Genomic DNA, 20,775 nt, shown 5'->3' on the forward strand with positions numbered 1-20,775 from the left:
TGCAGCCTCTGCTGAGCAGGGACTCACCTGCACTGTAGGGGGGCCCGGGGTCAGGTACGGCCGGAAAGTACTGACAAACAGGACCTGGGGACGCTGAAGTTTAGCAAGCAGAGCAGGACCTACGGTCATGTGACTGCAAGGGGAGGAGCTTAGCATCATGCTTCCAGAGATTAGCAGGACACTATACAGAAATACTCAGAGTCAGGTAAAATGGAGGTCATACACAGAGATAGCTGTAAAGTACCAGGGATGAGACAGAATGGATAGTCAGGGCCAAGCAGGGGTCAAAACCAAACAGACATAGAAGGTACCAAGCAGAATCCAACAAGCAGTATCCAGAGAACAGACCGAGTCATACACAGAGTATCAGATAAACAAGAACACAGCACAAACACACTCAGGGGTCACCACACTATGCCAAGGGCGAAAGTATAACTGGCGGGGATAGGAGCTTCCTGAGGCTATAAGAAGCCTCTCCCAGAACCAGGGAGAGGCCACAATCATAAGCCCCAGGTGTGCAGGTAAGCCTGCACTGGGATCACAAGCTTTAACCCCAGAAATGCCAGTCATCAGCACTGGTTCCAGACATTAACCCCACATGTGAGTCAAACCCGTACTGAGATCATGACACAAGAAATGCAGGGCATAAACTAGCTCCCAGTACACCCCTTACATAACTGCAAGCGGTTCCTATAACCATCAACACGCTCTTACACCTCTAAACTGGAATTTTGGACCACTGTCATGAACTCATTTTCTGCTCCACCAATTGAGAGTTCCCCTTCTGTTCTCCCTCTGGTGGTGACAGGAGGTAGTGCTGTTGGTTTAAGTGGTAGTGATCTGCCACCTGATGAGGAAGATAACGATTGGATCTCTGGAGTATCAGACTGGATATAAGACAGCTGACGCCCTATCCGGGTGCTGGTGATTCAGTCTGCTTCTCAGGTCCTGGATTTCAGCTCTCTTCCAGTCTTCTCAAGTTAAGTTTGTTTTTTCCTAATGTTCACACTTGCGCTTGTTGGTCAATTCAGTTTTTTATGTAATCAGCTTGCCCCTGCTGGGGTTATGCTGAATTTCCACTCCTATTAATCAGCATTTGCCAATATGCTTTTTATTACTTATTAGATTGGCCTCTTTTTTGCTCTGTCTCAGAATATTTCAGAGTGCTGATATAGGTTTAGAAGTCTAGTGACTTCAGAGTTAATTTTGCTATCAGAAGTGTTTGGAAAATATTTTTGTAGGTTTTTTTTTGGCAGATTGCAGACAGTGTCTTTCCTTTCCTGTCCTTTTTAGTTAGCCGGGCCCCATCATTTGCTCAGCCTATTTTCCTGCCTTTGTTTGTAATTTCATCTTGTTTCACCGTCAATACATGTGGGGGTCTGCCTTTCCTTTGGGGTCTGCTCTGGGGCAGTTAGTTTTCCTCTTTTCCTGCTTTAGGCTTATGTGGCTCTCCGGTTGTGACGAGGCGTCTAGAACCAACGTAGGAACGCTCCACGACTGCTGCTAGTTGTGCGGTTAGGTTCAGGGATCTGCAATCTGCATAGTTACCAACTTCTCTGGTTTTCTGAGACTTGGCTTGTTGTTTATTTTTTCCTCCTCGGTGACCCATTCATAACAGACCACTCTTCTTTTGCAAACTCCTCCAGGTCTCTCATATTTGAAGGCTGCCATCTCACAACAGCAATTTTAAGATCTCTCTATAGGTGCTCAATGGGATTTACATCCTGGCCCCTTCAGAACTCTCCAGCGCTTTGTTTCCATCCATTTCTGGGTGCTTCTTGGAATATGTTTGGGGTCATTGTCAGGCTGCAAGACCCATGACCTAGGATGCAAACACAGCTTTCTGACACTGGGCACCACATTGCAACCTAAAATGCTTTGATAATCTTCAGAGTTCATGATGCCTTGCACACTGTCAAGGTACCCAGTACCAGAGGCAGTAAACAAGCCAAAAACATCATGTGAACATCCACATTATTTGACTGTAGGTACTGTTTTTTTTTTTTCTGTGGGCCTCATTTCATTTTTGGTAAATAGCTAGAATGATGTGCTTTCCAAAAAGCCTTATCTTGGTCTCTGTAACACCGGCATCCCTGCATGCTGCTCTGCCCCCGGGATGTCGACATGCCTACCACCATGGCTGCTCGGTAGTGTCTCCTTCCACTGTCGCGGCTCCTTGCTCCCAGGATCTGTGCACGTCACGCAGGTATTCTCGAAGCACCTTGATACCACGCACGCGCTCCTCGCTTCTTAAACGAGCATCACGCACACTCCAGGAAATGTCCCATGCCAATATATGGGAAACATTAAGTAAGGTATTCAAGGGACCCACCCCTGGTGCCTGAGCAATGTCATCATCTAGTCAGTCTTGCACTTGCTACTGTACGTCATTGTCAGGTCCCTATTCCCAAGTCCGTCCTTTCTGAACCTGTCCAGAGTTCGTCCTGTCTGAACTTTTACCTGTTCCCAGAGAGGTAATGTCTTAACCTGCCATTCGGTTCTGCCTGAATCAGCTCCAATATCCGTTCTGGCCATTATCCTGTTCCTGCCCTACTAACTACACCTGGTCCATACCTTCATAACTGTCCCATTGAGGTCAGCTTCTGCAGTTCAGGGTTCTGTCCTGCAGTGGTGCCTGGCGACCTCCTGCGGCTCAAGTCTAACTGTTAGCAGCGGATTAATCAGCGTAACATCCAGAGTCGGCAACACAGAATGTAGATTTATTCATATCCAGGTTGAACAGCTTACAGCATGAAATGTGATCAGTCTGGTATCTGCTGTGGCTTGCAGCATGGGAGCATTACAACAAGAAGGGAAGAGAAGGAGGGGGCATCCTGTCTGTTTTTTTTTTTTCACTGAACTTTGTTAACAATCTCACAATATGCACAATATATAAAACAGTACAGTAGTAGTTGTTGCAATACATACAGATCAATATGCATTATTCCAACACTAACCACACCATGAGGGGGTCTAGTGAAGAACCAGGTGATCACTTAGGTACGCCCCTCCAGGTTTTCCCCAGTTTGCGATGCAGTGTGTCCACACCCACTAGTGTGACAGTCTCATCTGTCCACAAGATGCTTTCCAGAAGGATTTTGGCTTACTCACGTATACTTTTGCAAACTGCAGTCTAGATATTACTGTATATGTCCCTGTGTCTGCAGTGGTTTTCTCCTGGGTATCCTGCCATAGCATTTCATTTAATTTAAATGTCAACGGACAGTTTGTGCAGGACAACTTAAATTTCTTTGGAACTTGATTGGGTCTGCTTATCCACCATCTGGGCTATCCTGCGTTGCAACCTTTCTTCAGTTTTTTTCTGCTGTCCACGTCCAGTGAGATTAGCTACAGTGTCATGGGTTGTAAACTTCTTGATTATATTGCGCACCATGGACAAAGCCTTGATATTGTTGAAATTGTTCAACAATTTTAGTTCTCAAGTCGTCAGATATTTCTCTTCTTTCTGTTCTCCGTGCTTGTTGGGCCACACAGGCACATAATGCAAAGACTGAGTCAACATCTCCCCTTTTTATCTGGTTTCAGTGTGGTTTTCATATTGCCTTCACCTGTTACTTACCACAAGTGAGTTTGAACAAGCATCACATGCTTGAAACAAAGTTGTTTATTCACACTTTTGAAAAGGTGCCAACAATTTTATCAGGCCCATTTTTGTGGTTTTGTGTGAAATTATGTCCAATTTTCATTTTTTCTCTTTTTTTTTGCATTGTGACCAATACACACAAGAAATAAAACATGTTTAACAAAACATGTGCAATTGCAAAAAATTTCTGCAATAATTTCTTCATTTTCTCGAACAATTTCAAGGGAGCCATTGCTTTCGGCTATGATTGTATATTAAAGATGGCAACAAATAATTTTCATTCAAAATGTTTCCAAACACCTTGTAAATGGCATATGTTCTGTTAATTATTTGGGTAGACTGGAGGTGACCTCTGATTATCTGGATATTTAATACACTTTAACATTCTAGAAGTTTTGATAAATCTATGCCAAAGGGAGCAAGCCAGAGTTTTGGTGAACTGTAATAAAGGGGTTGTCAGTTTTCATTCCACTATTTTGCGCAGTTTAAAAATAATAATTAGCTTTACTCCTCAACTACTGCTCAAGTGCTGCCTTTTCAGGTATCAGCTGTGAGCTCCGTGATTTACTGCAGTGGTCCCATGCAGTAGTCGTGATGTCACTGCTTCATACATATCTACAAACTCCAACGGTCTTTGTTACATGTATGAGCAGCTCTATAGTGGCCAAGCTCATTTTGTTTTTACACTAGGAAAGCCTAAAGAGCATTAAAGTTACTTTAAAGGGGGCCCTGTTTTTTTATATTTGTGTGTAAATGTGTGGTCTTTTTTATTTTAAGAAAATCTATACAAGAAGCATACCCACTTATTTTACATTATACGTTGTGAGGCAGTTACCGGTGTCATATGTGAGGGTTGCTTTGTGTCCCGCAGGATGTGTAAAGAAGCATATGGAGGCCAAGGAAGTTTGTTGTAGTCACAGGCATAGCTGTAATCGCAGGGCAGAATAGAAGTGTTGATTTTGGGCAAGCTATTTGTCCAAGGCGGATTTTAAGAAAACCGGCCATGGGCTTGTATTTTTTAAATGAACTACAGGATGGTAGTGGGACAGTCCATTTCCTTCCCCGGCCCAGGTTTTCTATGTGGCCTAAGGCCACGGGTTTTTTTTTTTTTGGTAAAAACCCCTGCAGCAGAGAGTTGGGTGTGTCAGTTTTGGTCTTGCAAGCAGGCAGAGCACAAGGCTTTGCAGAGCTCAACCTTTGTGAGGCAACACGGCCCAGCGGAGCCCAAAGACCTGGTACCTTCAGCATACACGGCGATGCAGTCGCCCACGGCCACTAAATACAGATTGTTTGTTTACCGGCTGAGATCAGGAGGACCATTTTATTTTTTTGTTTGTGAGTACCCTGTACATTAAATGAGACATTTTGCTGGGTCACTGCCTTCTCAATGCACAGCGAGGAGACCGCTGCACTACAGCGTATAACGTTTTTCCATGTTTTATATTTGCAAATGTGCAGTTGATATAATTATTTAATATTATTCCCACTGTAATCTGTCCAGTGGTATAATAATAGTTCCAAAATGCTTAAAACATGTCTTCATAATATATCGATAAATCATGTATTAATATTCTATATACTGAACAATAAACACCATTCACATATATCTTACAATCATAATGATGCACTGATAAGCCATAACACATTTGTCCCATGGCAATGTTCCTATGGCTATTTCATAACATGGCAGCACCAATACAAAGTAAATCGGCGTCCTACTACACAAACTTAAAACTTAGGCTTCAATTCATATTATTTTCATATGTTTAAGGGGTTTTTCAACTTTTCTGATTCCTTCTTAGATATTATATTCCTATATACTGTAAAATAAAAATTACAGAAACTCACCCCCCGCACCAATACTGTTCCAAAGGTATCGGCACTGAATCTCAGGGCTCATGTGACGTGACTTTGGCTGCAGTACTCACATAGCATAACATTCAGTGGCTGCTAATGAGCTGCAGTTCTCAAACTTCCTGTGAATGTCCGACATTCGTCTGAAGAAAGTGAGTGACGCAGTGAGACATGGGAGGCCCGGCCCCATCATCGCTGGAATGGCATCAGTTGGGGAGGCAAGTTTATTTTTGCATTACATTGGGAAATATAGTATTTATGAAGGTGTTGTAGGAGTATTGAACAGCCCCTTTAACGTGACTAGGAGCTTACAGTACACATTATGGATGCACTGTGAATGTCAAAAATACAATCCTTCTTAGTTTTCACAACAAAAAAAATGTGTGCAAGCATTGTGAGATCTTGGTTTAAACACTGAGCGAGGTGAAATTAACTTGAAATTCATATTCTGTACCCAGTTGGGTAACTTGAAGTTTGGGAACCCCAGTACAAAATCACAAGCAGGGCTCCTACATATCATGGGTCTGTAATAATATTGGTCTTCTCATTTGGGCCAAAGGGATTAATTGTGCCTCTTACGCTTCAGGGCCGGGTGCAACTGCAACCCCTGCACCTACTACACCATGCTCCTGTTTGTACCCACAATAGACATTATTCGGTACAATTAAATAAATCTACATGTACATATGACTGGCAGGAGTTTATAAGCTAAGCCTCATGGCTATGAATGAAAATGCCAAGGGCTTCACTAGAATGACACTATAATGTGGCACCAAGGTAAAGGTATATTTAGCACCAAAGGGTTAAGAGCAGCCCAATAAGGGGTTATGTAATTGGGAACGTTTCCGGATGCAAGATGGCTCTGAGCTTCTTAAATTGTTTCTGATTACACAATCAGACGGATAAATGTTCTGCTTCTGATTCACAGGCACGGCTCTGCCTAATTCCCTCTGGAAACGTTTAGAATATTAACCCCCTTTTCCACAACTAAAGGCAAACGCTTACATTATATAGTGACGTCAACTGTAATTTCCCCCTTCCATCTCCCGGTGTGGGAATGGCAGTTTTGCATACGCTAATGAAGAAATCCCAGCTGAGTTAATCAGAGCGTTTCTGCGCCAGGATCAAATGTGATTCCCTAAAAATAAACCAGGCTGCCAATGGCTTTCATAATGAACGGTCATTTCATTGTGTGACTTGACAGGTGCACAAAAAGCCTTTATATTTTGAAGACAAAAAGAGTACACTATATAGAGAATGCAAAATGTCAGGCCGGAAAACATTGTGAGTAATCCATTTAAAGTACAGAAATATTGCATTCTGAAAAATATCAAGACTTGTTGTGTTTTTTTGTTTTATAGTATGAATACAATAAAATCCACACAAAGGAAATAAATTACTGAGATTGCTAAAGCCTGAGAATGCCATTTGTGGCATATAATCACTTAAGTCAAAATTTACTCTTCAGCTTTACCTCTCCAAAAATAAAGGAAGGCCTCCCAGTTTGAGAAGCACTGCTTTATCTCAATAGCATTTTTATCTTTTTATTTAACATTATTTTTTTTTCTAACATATCAGTTTAGTTTATTTGCTTTTTTTTTGTGTCTGGTCTTGGGCTAATACAGTTACCGTAAGTGCAAGGTGCATAGCTCATAGCAATGAGTACTCTGCTTATACTCTTATTGAATAGAGTAAAGAAAGACATTGCCTGTCATCTCTGGCAGTGGCTTGTCTAGCTGTAAACTAAAAGGATCAGGTTCTGAATTTAAAGAGGATCTTTCCACGGTTTTCACAAGATTAAACTGGTCATGTCATGGAATTGTGGTTGCAGTACCTAATAAAATGTATTTTTATGTTCTAATTTCTTCTCTGTTGCATAGATACTTGCTTCTAAAGCTTATTTAATGATTTATAAGCCCAACTGAGCTATATACCCTAGACCAATCACAAACAGGCAGCAACATACAGGGAAAAATAGACTATGTCCCAACAATAGCAAGGCAGGCTTTCTCTTGTGTGCGACATGTAATGACAGAAAGCCCCGCTCTCACCAACTTCACTGTAAAGCTGTGTGTCATTAAAAAGTGTTGGGAGTAGCGCAAGGATGAATGTGTTTATGCCAACCTTTAGGCATTCATCTCACTTCAATAAGATTGGGGAAGGGGCAATACTGTCAAGCTTTATCTCATTACAAACACCTCTGCAGCTCTCCTTTCACAGCACTGTAATCTCTAATGTATCCACCTCAAACCAACACTGACTGTTTTGAGATAGAAGCTGAAAGGTGTTTGTAATCACCTTTATCTCTTCTCTATATCCATCACTTTGTAATCACGTACTACTCTGCAGTGAGGGGAGCAAAACTGTCTGTCATTACATGTCTCACACAGGAGAAAGCCTAATCTGTTGTTGGGGCATGCTCGTTTTCTTTTGTTTATTGCTTCCTGCTTATGATGGTCAACTGCATACAGGGGAAAAGTACACCCCTCAGAGACAAATTTCTCATAAGTTGGGCTTATGATAAGTTATAACTTCTACAACAGAGATGAAAAATTAGCAGAAAACCTCCTCTCCTCATCCGCTTTTCCATGATCTGACCAGTATAACATACTCAAACTGGTGAAAGATCCTGGTTAAATGTTCAATGTTGGCAAGGGACAGTTAAGAAGTCTTCAAATACATCAGATATTGGGCTGATCTGGCCAAAATCGGTGAACCAGGTGGCTTTCATCTAATGTCTATGGGGGCTTTTCGCACTAAAGCCATGTGATTTAAGCCTTCTGGATTTCTAGATAGTCTTATAACTTTAATGTTAGATGCAAGTCTGAAAATTAGGATAATAAGTGGTACAGGATGGATGCAGCACAGAAGCCCTGCAGAAGGGATGCTTAGAAGTTAAATGGTAGAATGAGAGTCATAGAAATATACAGATAATGGTAATAAAAATTCAATGACCAATATAACCTACTGTAAACTACAAAATAAAAGGAGCAAATATGTGTTTTAAAGTACATAATCACATTGGGAGCTATTCAGAAACCATGCTTTCCAACTAAGATGCAGGAAGGAACAATATGTGCAATAACACAGTTTAAAGGATGGAGCCTGAATAAAAAATATAATGTAGGGTATACCATTCCTACCACTATAACTGTCTCCATCACAGACTATATGTCAGAGGTTTAGATACAGTATTAAGTCTTCTGTTTCCATTCTTTGTCTTCAGAGTTACTGTATATGTTTTATTGGGCCACATTCTCACCTGCATGGACATTAATTCCAAGCGTCTGGTCCTCAAAACTTGACAGACAAATGTAATGTCCAAAGCAAACAAAATAAGGTAACCCTGATAAATGGGATCCATCTGCCTCCTTTTGCGTCAGGCATGCTATGGATCTGTTTTGGACTGAAAGTTCACTTGGTCCTACAAATGTAAAAGACGAAGCGTAAGTGCAAATGCAGGTGTGAACGTAGCTTGACTCTTCTCATATTGGAGACCCTTTGCCTGTTCTCAATCTTGATCTGTCTTTGTCCCCTCTTTGTCTCTCTGCCGGTCTTCATGTCTCTTCTCCTGTTGATGTGGCTATCAGTTGAGATTAAAGTAATCAAAGATCTTCCTTGGCCTCCACCAGTGGGACAGCTGAACAGCACTGCCGAAACCCAAGAAAGTGATGTGAGCTCTTCTTTCTCCTCCCAGCAGCCTCCATCTTCTCCACACGTAACATCCCAGAACAGTATTGAAGACAGCAATGGTGGGTTTCTGAGCACGAAAGCTTGCTTTATTTACGTTATTGTCGTAAAAGTGTCACAACACCTATAGATGTGGGTATAGTTTTAATATAAATGATTAAAATTATGTTTATGTCTAGAGGGGAAAACCAGTTATTTTGTTTTACTAGGTCTGTAAAAATATCTAATTTTGTATGTTTCTGACAATGTCCTTTTAATTTGTGCAATTTAGCTCTTTGCCGATCTTGCACTCGTGAATATTTGAGTTTTGGTAATATCCCTAGCCAATGACATTTGTGGACTAATTCTGCTGGCGCTAAAGTCTGTTAGCCTGCGCTTCAGCCCGGACCTTATTGTAGTTTATAGTGGAGTCAGCAGAAATATTAACCCCTTCACTACCAAGGGTGGTTTGCACGTTAACTACCGGGCCAATTTTTACAATTCTGACCACTGTACCTTTATGAGGTCATAACTCTGGAACGCTTTCATGGATCCTGGTGATTCTGACATTGTTTTCTCGTGACACATTGTACTTCATGTTAGTGGTAAAATTGCATTCAAATAACTTGCGTTTATTTGTGAAAAAAACGGAAATTTGGCGAAAATTTTGAAAATTTCGCAATTTTCCAACTTTGAATTTTTATGCCCTTAAATCACAGCGATACGGCACACAAAAAACTTAATACATAACATTTCCCACATGTTTACTTTACATCAGCACAATTTTGCAACCAAAATTTTTTTTTGCTAGGAAGTTATAAGGGTTAAAAATTGACCAGCGATTTCTCATTTTTGCAACACCATTTTATTTTTAGGGACCACTTCACATTTGAAGCCACTTTGAGGGGTCTATATGATAGAAAATACCCAAAAGTGACACCATTCTAAAAACTGCACCCCTCAAGGTGCTTAAAACCACATTCAAGAAGTTTATTAACCCTTTAGGTGCGTCACAGGAATTTTTTGAATATTAAAAAAAAAATGAACATTTAACTTTTTTTCACAAAAAAAATACTTCAGGTTCAATTTTCTTTATTTTACCAAGGGTAACAGGAGAAATTGGACTGCAAAAGTTATTGTGCAATTTGTCCTGACTACGCTGATACCTGATATGTGGGGGGGAACCACTGTTTCGGCGCATGGCAGAGCTCAGAATGGAAGGAGCGCCGTTTGACTTTTTCAATGCAAAATTGGCTGGAATTCAGATCGGACGCCATGTCACGTTTGGCGAGCCCCTGATGTACCTAAACAGTGGAAACCCCCCCAAGTGACCCCATTTTGGAAACTAGACCCCCCAAGGAACTTATCTAGATATGTGGTGAGAACTTTGAACCCACAAGGGCTTCACAGAAGTTTATAACGTACAGCGGTACAATTAAAAAATCATATTTTTTCCACAAAAATGATCTTTTCACCCACAATTTTTATTTTTCCAAGGGTAACAGGACCCTAAAAGTTATTGTGCAATTTGTCCTGAGTACGCTGATACCCCATATGTGGGTGTAAATGACTATTTGGGCGCATAGCAGAGCTCGGAAGGGAAGCAGCGCCATTTGACGTTTTTGGCTAGAATTGAGATCGGACACCATGTCGCGATTGGAAAACCCCTGATGTACCAAAACAGTGGAAACCCCCCACAAATGACACCATTTTGGAATCTAGACCCCCCAAGGAACTTATCTAGATGTGTGGTGAGAACTTTGAACCCCCAAGGGCTTCACAGAAGTTTATAACGTACAGCAGTACAATTAAAAAATCATATTTTTTCCACAAAAATGATCTTTTCACCCTCAATTCTTATTTTTCCAAAAGTAACAGGACCCTAAAAGATATTGTGCAATTTATCCTGAGTACGCTGATACCCCACATGTGGGTGTAAACCACTATTTGGGCGTATGGCAGAGCTCGGAAGGGAAGCAGCGCCATTTGACGTTTTTGGCTGGAATTGAGATCGGACACCATGTCGCATTAGGAAAGCCCCTGATGTACCAAAACAGTAGAAACCCCCCACAAATGACACCATTTTGGAAACTAGACCCCTCAAGGAACTTATCTAGATGTGTGGTGAGCACTTTGAACCCCCCAGTGCTTCACTGAAGTTTATAACGTCCGGGCGTGAAAATAAAAAAATCGTATTTTTTCCACAAACATGATCTTTTAGTCCCCATTTTTTTATTTTCCCAAGGGTAACAGGAGAAATTGGACCCCAAAAGTTGTTGTCCAATTTGTGCTGAGTACGCTGATACCTCATATGTGGGAGAAAACTACTGTATGGGCACACGTCAGGGCTCGGAAGGGAAGTAGTGACGTTTTGGAATGCAGACTTTGATGGAATGATCTGCGGGTGTCATGTTGCGTTTGGAGAGCCCCTGATGTACCTAAACAGTGGAAACCCCCCACAAGTGACCCCATTTTGGAAACTAGACCCCCTAATGAACTTATCTAGATGTGTGGTGAGCACTTTGAACCCCCCAGTGCTTCACAGAAGTTTATAACGACCGGGCGTGAAAATAAAAAAATCGTATTTTTTCCACAAACATGATCTTTTAGTCCCCATTTTTTTATTTTCCCAAGGGTAACAGGAGAAATTGGACCCCAAAAGTTGTTGTCCAATTTGTCCTGAGTACGCTGATACCTCATATGTGGGAGAAAACTACTGTATGGGCACACGTCGGGGCTCGGAAGGGAAGTAGTGACGTTTTGGAATGCAGACTTTGATGGAATGGTCTGCGGGTGTCATGTTGCGTTTGGAGAGCCCCTGATGTACCTAAACAGTGGAAACCCCCCACAAGTGACCCCATTTTGGAAACTAGACCCCCTAATGAACTTATCTAGATGTGTGGTGAGCACTTTGAACCCCCCAGTGCTTCACTGAAGTTTATAACGTCCGGGCGTGAAAATAAAAAAATCGTATTTTTTCCACAAACATGATCTTTTAGTCCCCATTTTTTTATTTTCCCAAGGGTAACAGGAGAAATTGGACCCCAAAAGTTGTTGTCCAATTTGTGCTGAGTACGCTGATACCTCATATGTGGGAGAAAACTACTGTATGGGCACACGTCAGGGCTCGGAAGGGAAGTAGTGACGTTTTGGAATGCAGACTTTGATGGAATGATCTGCGGGTGTCATGTTGCGTTTGGAGAGCCCCTGATGTACCTAAACAGTGGAAACCCCCCACAAGTGACCCCATTTTGGAAACTAGACCCCCTAATGAACTTATCTAGATGTGTGGTGAGCACTTTGAACCCCCCAGTGCTTCACAGAAGTTTATAACGACCGGGCGTGAAAATAAAAAAATCGTATTTTTTCCACAAACATGATCTTTTAGTCCCCATTTTTTTATTTTCCCAAGGGTAACAGGAGAAATTGGACCCCAAAAGTTGTTGTCCAATTTGTCCTGAGTACGCTGATACCTCATATGTGGGAGAAAACTACTGTATGGGCACACGTCGGGGCTCGGAAGGGAAGTAGTGACGTTTTGGAATGCAGACTTTGATGGAATGGTCTGCGGGTGTCATGTTGCGTTTGGAGAGCCCCTGATGTACCTAAACAGTGGAAACCCCCCACAAGTGACCCCATTTTGGAAACTAGACCCCCTAATGAACTTATCTAGATGTGTGGTGAGCACTTTGAACCCCCCAGTGCTTCACAGAAGTTTATAACGACCGGGCGTGAAAATAAAAATATCGTATTTTTTCAACAAACATCATCTTTTAGTCCCCATTTTTTTTATTTTCCCAAGGGTAACAGGAGAAATTGGACCCCAAAAGTTGTTGTCCAATTTGTCCTGAGTACGCTGATATCTCATATGTGGGAGAAAACTACTGTATGGGCACACGTCGGGGCTCGGAAGGGAAGTAGTGACGTTTTGGAATGCAGACTTTGATGGATTGGTATGCGGGTGTCATGTGCATTTGGAGAGCCCCTGATGTACCTAAACTATTGAAACTCCCCACAAGTGACCCCATTTTGGAAACTAGACCCCCCACGGAGCTTATCTAGATGTGTGGAGAGCACTTTGAACCCCCAAGTGCTTCACAGAAGTTTATAACGCCTGGGCGTGAAAATAAAAAAAACATTTTTTTCCGCAAAATTATATTTTTGCCCCCAATTTTTTATTTTCCTAAGGGTAACAGGAGAAATTGGACCCCAAAAGTTGTTTTGTAATTTGTCCTGAGTAGGCTGATACCCTACATGTGGGGGTAAAACACTGTTTGGGCACATGGCAGAGCTTGGAAGGGAAGGAGCACCATTTGACTTTTTCAACGCAGAATTGGCTGGAATTGAGATCAGACGCCATGTTGCCTTTGGAGAGCACCTGATGTGCCCAAACAGTGGAAACCCCCAATTATAACTCCAACCCTAACCTCAACACACCCCTAACCCTAATCTGAGCCCTAGCCCTAACCCTATCCCTAACCCTATCCCTAGCCCTAACCCTAGCCCTAGCCTTAACCCTAGCCTTAACCCTAGCCCTAACCCTAACCCTAGCCCTAACCCTAGCCCTAACCCTAGCCCTAACCCTAGCGGGAAAATGGAAATAAATACATTTTCTTTTAGTTTTATTATTTTTCCCTAACTAAGGGGGTGATAACGGGGGGTTTGATTTACTATTTATGGCGGTTTTTATGTTTGGCGGCTGTCGCACGCTAAAAGACACTTTTTATTGTAAAAATAGTTTTTGCATCACCACATATTGTGAGCTATAATTTTTCCGTATTTTGACCCACCGAGTCATGTGAGGTCTTATTTTTTGCGGGACGAGTTGTCGTTTTTATTGGTACCATTTTCGGGCACGTGACATTTTTTGATCGCTTTTTATTCCGATTTTTGGGATGCAGAATGAACAAAAACCAGCTTTTCATGAATTTCTTTTGGGGGGTGCGTTTACACCGTTCCGCGTGCGGTAAAATTGATAACGCGTTTTTATTCTTCGGGTCAGTACGGTTACAGCGATACCTCATTTAGGTCGTTTTTTTATGTTTTGTCGGTTTTTTGCAATGAAAACAATTTTATATAAAAAATAATTATTTTTGTATCGCTTTATTCTGCGAGCTATAACTTTTTTATTTTTTTGCGGATGATGCTGTATGGTGGCTCGTTTTTTGCGGGACAAGATGACGTTTTCAGCGGTACCATGGATATTTATATGCGTCTTTTTGATCGCGCGTTATTACACTTTTTGTTCGGTGGTATGATAATAAATCATTATTTTTTGCTTCGTTTTTTATTTTTATTTTTTAAGGGGTTCGCTAAAGGGGTTAACTAATGGGACAGTTTTATAGGGCAGGTCATTACGGACGCGGCGATACCAAATATGTGTACTTTTATTGTTTTGTTTTTTTTTTATTTTCAAAAAATGGATTTATTGGGGAATATTTTTTTTTTTTTTAACTAATTTATTTAGCGATTTTTTTTAAATTATTTTTAACACTTTTTTTTTTTTTTTTTTTACTTTATTACCTTGTCCCAGGTGGGACATCACTGTCCTGTGACAGATCGCTGATCTGTCACATCACAGATCACTGTGACAGATCAGCGATCTGTCACAGGCACTGCTGCAGACTTCCTCATGCCTGCGCTTTGCAGGCACTGAGGAAGCCAGCTTCCTCAGGCCCCCGAAGGCCCCCGTCGCCATCTTGGATTCGGGGGCCTGGAGGAAGGGAGTCCCCCGCAGCAGCGCTGCACATTGCGCTGCCGTGGGGGGCTCAGGGAAGCAAGGAGGGAGCCCCCTCCCTGCCGATGCTTCCCTTTAACCCCCGGTACACCGCGATCGCGTTTGATCGCGGTGTGCAAGGGGTTAACGTGTCGGGGGCGGTCCGTGACCGCCCCTGACACATTGTGCCGGGTGTCAGCTATGATAATTAGCTGACACTCGGCCGCGATCAGCGGCGCTCACCACGTGGGCGCCGCTGATCGCGATGACGTAATATTCCGTCCATGGTAATTAGGTCCATGGTCACATGGACGGAATATTACGTCAATTGTAGGTAAGGGGTTAATATTGTCCTTCTTGTGTTCCTTTGAAATATAGTGCGAGCATTTAGAAATGCGCTTGACTGCTTATGCTTTACATTAAGCCAGTGCTTGAAATCTTTTTATTTCTTCATCCATTATGATGCGAATAATAGACCATGCAGCTATAATAAAACTAGAGCTTATGTGGGAACTGAAAGTGGATTGAGCAGGATAAAAGCTAATATAAGAGTATTTTAGGTTGTTTTTCTGAGAATCTTCTACTCCCTACTCTTTTTCCATCTCTTCCTTAAATGTCTCATAAACTCCATTTTTTTTAATGGATCGTTTTTTAAACACACAATTAAGATATTGTTACCCCATATACAGTGCTAGGTGGAGCGTAACCTCATTTACAGTGCAAGCCACAGAGGGCTACCATACATGGCACCCAGCACAGATTCACTACTAGACCTCTTTTTCATGGATTGCCTAAAATGAAGTGGCCCGTCACTACCCTTCTGCAAGAGAATAAATATACAATTTGTTTACCAAGTGTCAATCATTGCTCCTGGGCAAGGCAGCAGATGTGATATCGATATTACTGATTATCCGTAGGAAGTGTACTTCACGTGAAAATAAAACTATAAAAAACATCCATAGTACGCCTCAAGTGGCATTATTTTCAAGAAGTCCTAGATTTGTGCTAAAATATTCCTTCGCATTTATTGATATGCAGGAAACTTACCAATTCGTAGTGAACTTGTGTAGATCTTGCAACACTTTGTACAATAATATATACTATATATAATATAATATACAGCCAGCCAGCACTGGCAAAGATTAAGAGACCACCACATCAAAACCCTGTCATGGGCAGCCTGTTCTCCAGACTTGAACCCCATTGAAAACCTCTGGAATGTAATCAAGAGGATGATGGATAGTCACAAGCCATCAAACAAAGAAGAACGGGCTTAAATTTCTGCGCCAGAAGCAGTGTGAAAGACTGGTGGAAAGCATGCCAAGACGCATGAAAGCTGTGATTAAAAATCAAGGTTATTCTACAAAATATTGATTTCTGAACTCTTCCTGAGTTAAAACATTAGTATTGTTGTTTCTAAATGTTTATGAACTTGTTTTCTTTACATTATTTGAGGTCTGTTTTATTTATTTTTTTAATTTTGACCATTTTTCTTTGTCAGAAAAAAACTTACAAAATTTATTTCTTGGAAATCTGGAGACATGTTGTCCGGAGTTTATAGACTAAGAACAATTTACATTTTACTCAAAAATATACCTATAAAGAGAAAAATCAGACAAACTGAACATTTTGAGAGCAGTCTTAGTTTTTTCCAGAGGGGTGGGTGTGTGTGTGTATATATATATATATATATATATATATATATATATATATATATATATATATATATATATATATATATATATATATATATATATAGTACAGACCAAAAGTTTGGACACACCTTCTCGTTCAAAGAGTTTTCTTTGTAGATTCACTCTGAAGGCATCAAGACTATGAATTAACACATGTGGAATTATATAATTAAGAAAAAAGTGTAAAACAACTGAAAATATGTCTTATATTCTAGGTTCTTCAAAGTAGCCACCTTTTGCTTTGATTACTGCTTTGCACAGTCTTGGCATTCTCTTGATGAGCTTCAAGAGGTAGTCACCGGAAATTGTTTTCACTTCACAGGTGTGCCCTGTCAGGTTTAATAAGTGGGATTTCTTGCCTTATATATGGGGTTGGGACCATCAGTTGTGTTATGCAGAAGTCTGGTGGATACACAGCTGATAGTCCTACTGAATAGATTGTTAGAATTTGTATTATGGCAAGAAAAAAGCAGCTAAGTAAAGAAAAACGAGTGGCAATCATTACTTTAAGAAATGAAGGTCAGTCAGTCCGAAAAATTGGGAAAACTTTGAAGGTGTCCCCAAGTGCAGTGACAAAAACCATCAAGTGCTACAAAGAAACTGGCTCACATGAGGACCGCCCCAGGAAAGGAAGACCAAGAGTCACCTTTGCTGCGGAGGATAAGTTCATCCAAGTCACCAGCCTTAGAAATTGCAGGTTAACAGCAGCTCAGATTAGAGACCAGGTCAATGCCACACAGAGTTCTAGCAGCAGACACATCTCTACAACAACTGTTAAGAGGAGACTTTGTGCAGCAGGCCTTCATGGTAAAATAGCTGCTAGGAAACCACTGCTAAGAACAGGCAACAAGCAGAAGAGACTTGTTTGCGCTAAAGAACACAAGGAATGGACATTAGACCAGTGGAAATCTGTGCTTTGGTCTGATGAGTCCAAATTTGAGATCTTTGGTTCCAACGACTGTGTCTTTGTGCGATACAGAAAAGGTGAACGGATGGACTCTACGTGCCTGGTTCCCACCGTGAAGCATGGAGGAGGAGGTGTGAAGGTGTGGGGGTGCTTTGCTGGTGACACTGTTGGGGATTTATTCAAAATTGAAGGCATACTGAACCAGCATGACTACCACAGCATCTTGCAGCGGCATGCCATTCCATCCGGTTTGCGTTTAGTTGGACCATCATTTATTTTTCAACAGGACAATGACCCCAAACACACCTCCAGGCTGTGTAAGGGCTATTTGACCAAGAAGGAGAGAGATTGGGTGCTACGCCAGATGACCTGGCCTCCACAGTCACCAGACCTGAACCCAATCGAGATGGTTTGGGGTGAGCTGGACCGCAGAGTGAAGGCAAAAGGGCCAATAAGTGCTAAGCATCTCTGGGAACTCCTTCAAGACTGTTGGAAGACCATTTATGGTGACTAACTCTTGAAGCTCATCAAGAGAATGCCAAGAATGTGCAAAGCAGTAATCAAAGCAAAAGGTGGCTACTTTGAAGAACCTAGAATATAAGACATATTTTCAGTTGTTTCACACTTTTTTGTCAATTATATAATTCCACATGTGTTAATTCATAGTTTTGATGCCTTCAGAGTGAATCTACAATTCTCATAGTCATGAAAATAAAGAAATCTCTTTGAATGAGAAGGTGTGTCTAAACTTTTGGTCTGTACTGTGTGTGTATGTGTGTGTGTGTGTGTGTGTGTGTGTGTGTATATATATATATATATATATATATATATATATTTGTAGTGAGAAATAGGTATTTGATCCCCCTACCAACCATTAAGAGCTCCTACAGACCCGTGAGACGGTCCTAATCAACGTGTTACCTTCATTAAAGACAGCTGTCTTACATAGTCACCTTTATAAAAGACTCCTGTCCACAGACAGACTCAATCAGTCAGACTCTAACCTCTACAACATGGGCAAGACCAAAGATCTTTATAAGGATGTCAGGGACAAGATCATAGACCTGAACAAAGCTGGAATGGGCTACAAATCCATACGTAAGGCGCTTGGTGAGAAGGAGACAACTGTTGGTGTTATGGAAAGAAAGTGGAAGACATGCAAAATGACTGTCAATCGACATTAATCTGGGGCACCATGCAAAATCTCACTTCTTGGGGTATACTTGATCATGAGGAAGGTGAGAGATGAGCCTAAAACTACATGGGGGAACTTGTTAATGATCTCAAGACTGCTGGGACCACAGTCACCAAGGAAACCACTGTAACACATTACGCCGTAAAGGTTTAAAATCCTGCAGTGCCCTCAAGGTCCCCCTGCTCAAGAAGGCACATGCAGGCCTGTCTGAAGTTTGCCAATGAACACCTGAATGATTCTATGAGTGATTGGGAGAAGGTGCTGTGGTCAGATGAGACAAAAATTGAGCTCTTTGGCATTAACTCAACTTGCCATGTTTGGAGGAAGAGAAATGCTGCTATGACCCAAAGAACACCATCCCCACTGTCAAGCATGCAGGTGGAAACATTGTCTTCAGGGTGTTTCTCTGCTAAGGGCAGAGGACTACTTCACCACATCAATGGAAGAATAGATGGAGCCATGAACCATAAAATCCTGAGTGACAACCTCCTTCCCTCCGCCAGGACATTTAAAATGGTACGTGGCTGAGTCTTCCAGCAAGGCAATGACCCAAAACATACAGCCAAAGCAACAAAGGAGTGGCTCAAAAAGAAGCACAATAAGGACATGGAGTGGACTAGCCAGTCTCCAGACCTTGATCCCATAGAAAACTTATGGATGGAGTTTAGCTCCGAGTTGCTAAGTGACAGCCTCAAAATCTGAATGATTTAGAGATGATCTGCAAAGAGGAGTAAATCGAAATGCCTCCTGATGTGCGCAAACCTCATCAGCTACAAAGAAAAGTCTATATAATATAGTTATTATATAGTACTGTCTTAGCCAGAAAATTTGATTTTGATGTCAATTATTTATGCCCAAAAAAGACACATATTCTATGAGTGATGCCTTTATTGGCTAACCAGAAGATATATATGCAAGCTTTCAGTGCACAAAGGCTTCTTCAGGCATGTTTACAAATGTATGATAAAGCCAAGACACAATATTTGAAGGGAATCTGTCAGCAGGTTTTTGCTACCTCATCTGAGAGAAGCATAATGTAGGAAAATAGACCCCGATTCCAGTGATGTATCACTTAGATTACTGGGTGCAACAGTTGTGACACAATCAGAGTTCTAAAGGCCCCGTCACACTAAGCGACTTACCAGCGATCCCGACACCGAAATCAAGGTGTCAGGATCGCTAGTAAGTCGCTATGTGATCGCTGGTGAGGTGTCACACAGTCAGCTTCACCAGCGATCAGCACAGCGATGCCGAGCGCCCGGCATCGCTGGCCATCCCTGTAGAAAATAGAATAAAAATAAATATAGTTATTTTCACCTTCCGACGTCCCGTTCAGCCTTCCTGCCTCTCTCCACGCTTCAGTCCCAGTGATCCTTTGCGAGAATGACCTCGAGATGTCACGGTCTCGAGGGATAACAAAGTCTTACGGTCATTCGTGCAAAGGATCACTGGGACCGGAGCGTGGAGAGGGGCAGGATGGCTGAACGGGACGTCGGAAGGTGAGAATAACTATATTTTTTATTTTTTTTATTATTTTTTTACACCTGATCGCTGGTCTCCCGCTGTCACACACAGCGATGCGTGCTGGCCAGCGGGAGACCAGCGACCAAAGAAATGTCCAGAGGTTTCTTCCAGCGATCAGCGATACCGGCAGGGGGGCCACTCGCTGATCGCTGTCACACACAGTGATCTCGCTGGTGATATCGCTGTTACGTCACAAAAGTTGTGACTCAGCAGCGATCTCGCTACCGAGATCGCTTAGTGTGACGGGGCCTTTAGATGTAGCTCAGAAAGCTGTCCCCACCCACACCAGGCTGTCTGTGTACATGGTCTATAGATAGTGAGCTTCTTATTACAAGAGGGTGGACCAGAAGGCATGAGCCAGGTAGTCCCAGCAATAATAATGTCCTAGTGGTAAAAACTTCACTAAGTAAACAGCACACAGCTTGAAACATCTCTGAATTCTGTGTGTTAACCCCTACCTCATGCTGTCAGATTATTTAGCACAAATCTGCCAGATTCTGTTTCAGAGATGTTGGAACAGGACATTTGTGCCTGGGGTGGATGGGGTGATGCCTCCTAAAGATAAGCCAAGGTTCTAAAATGAAGAGTTTTGTTTCAAATGGAGAGGTGATG

General features: G+C 41.8%; 1 protein-coding gene across 9 annotated transcripts in view; it reads left to right on the forward strand.

Annotated features, from left to right (window-relative positions):
* SHF (Src homology 2 domain containing F) overlaps positions 1-20,775 on the forward strand; it is a 377,119-nt gene that overhangs the window by 235,119 nt on the left and 121,225 nt on the right. For 6 of the 9 annotated variants that reach the window (XR_012234384.1, XR_012234383.1, XM_073586874.1 and 3 more), the window contains exon 4: positions 9,049-9,210. The exons of 2 other annotated variants lie outside the window; for them this stretch is intronic. Coding sequence is in view for 5 of the 7 variants with exons in the window: in XM_073586874.1 (XP_073442975.1) it covers positions 9,049-9,210 (162 nt within the window). In the remaining 2 variants the exon portion in view is untranslated. The remainder of the gene's footprint in view (positions 1-9,048; positions 9,211-20,775) is intronic. One more of the 9 variants, XM_073586876.1, reaches the window with a different exon arrangement.

Source organism: Dendrobates tinctorius, unplaced genomic scaffold, assembly GCF_039654945.1.
Source record: "Dendrobates tinctorius isolate UK_male_01 unplaced genomic scaffold, ASM3965494v1 ptg000097l, whole genome shotgun sequence".
In the NCBI taxonomy this organism is placed as follows: domain Eukaryota; kingdom Metazoa; phylum Chordata; class Amphibia; order Anura; family Dendrobatidae; genus Dendrobates; species Dendrobates tinctorius.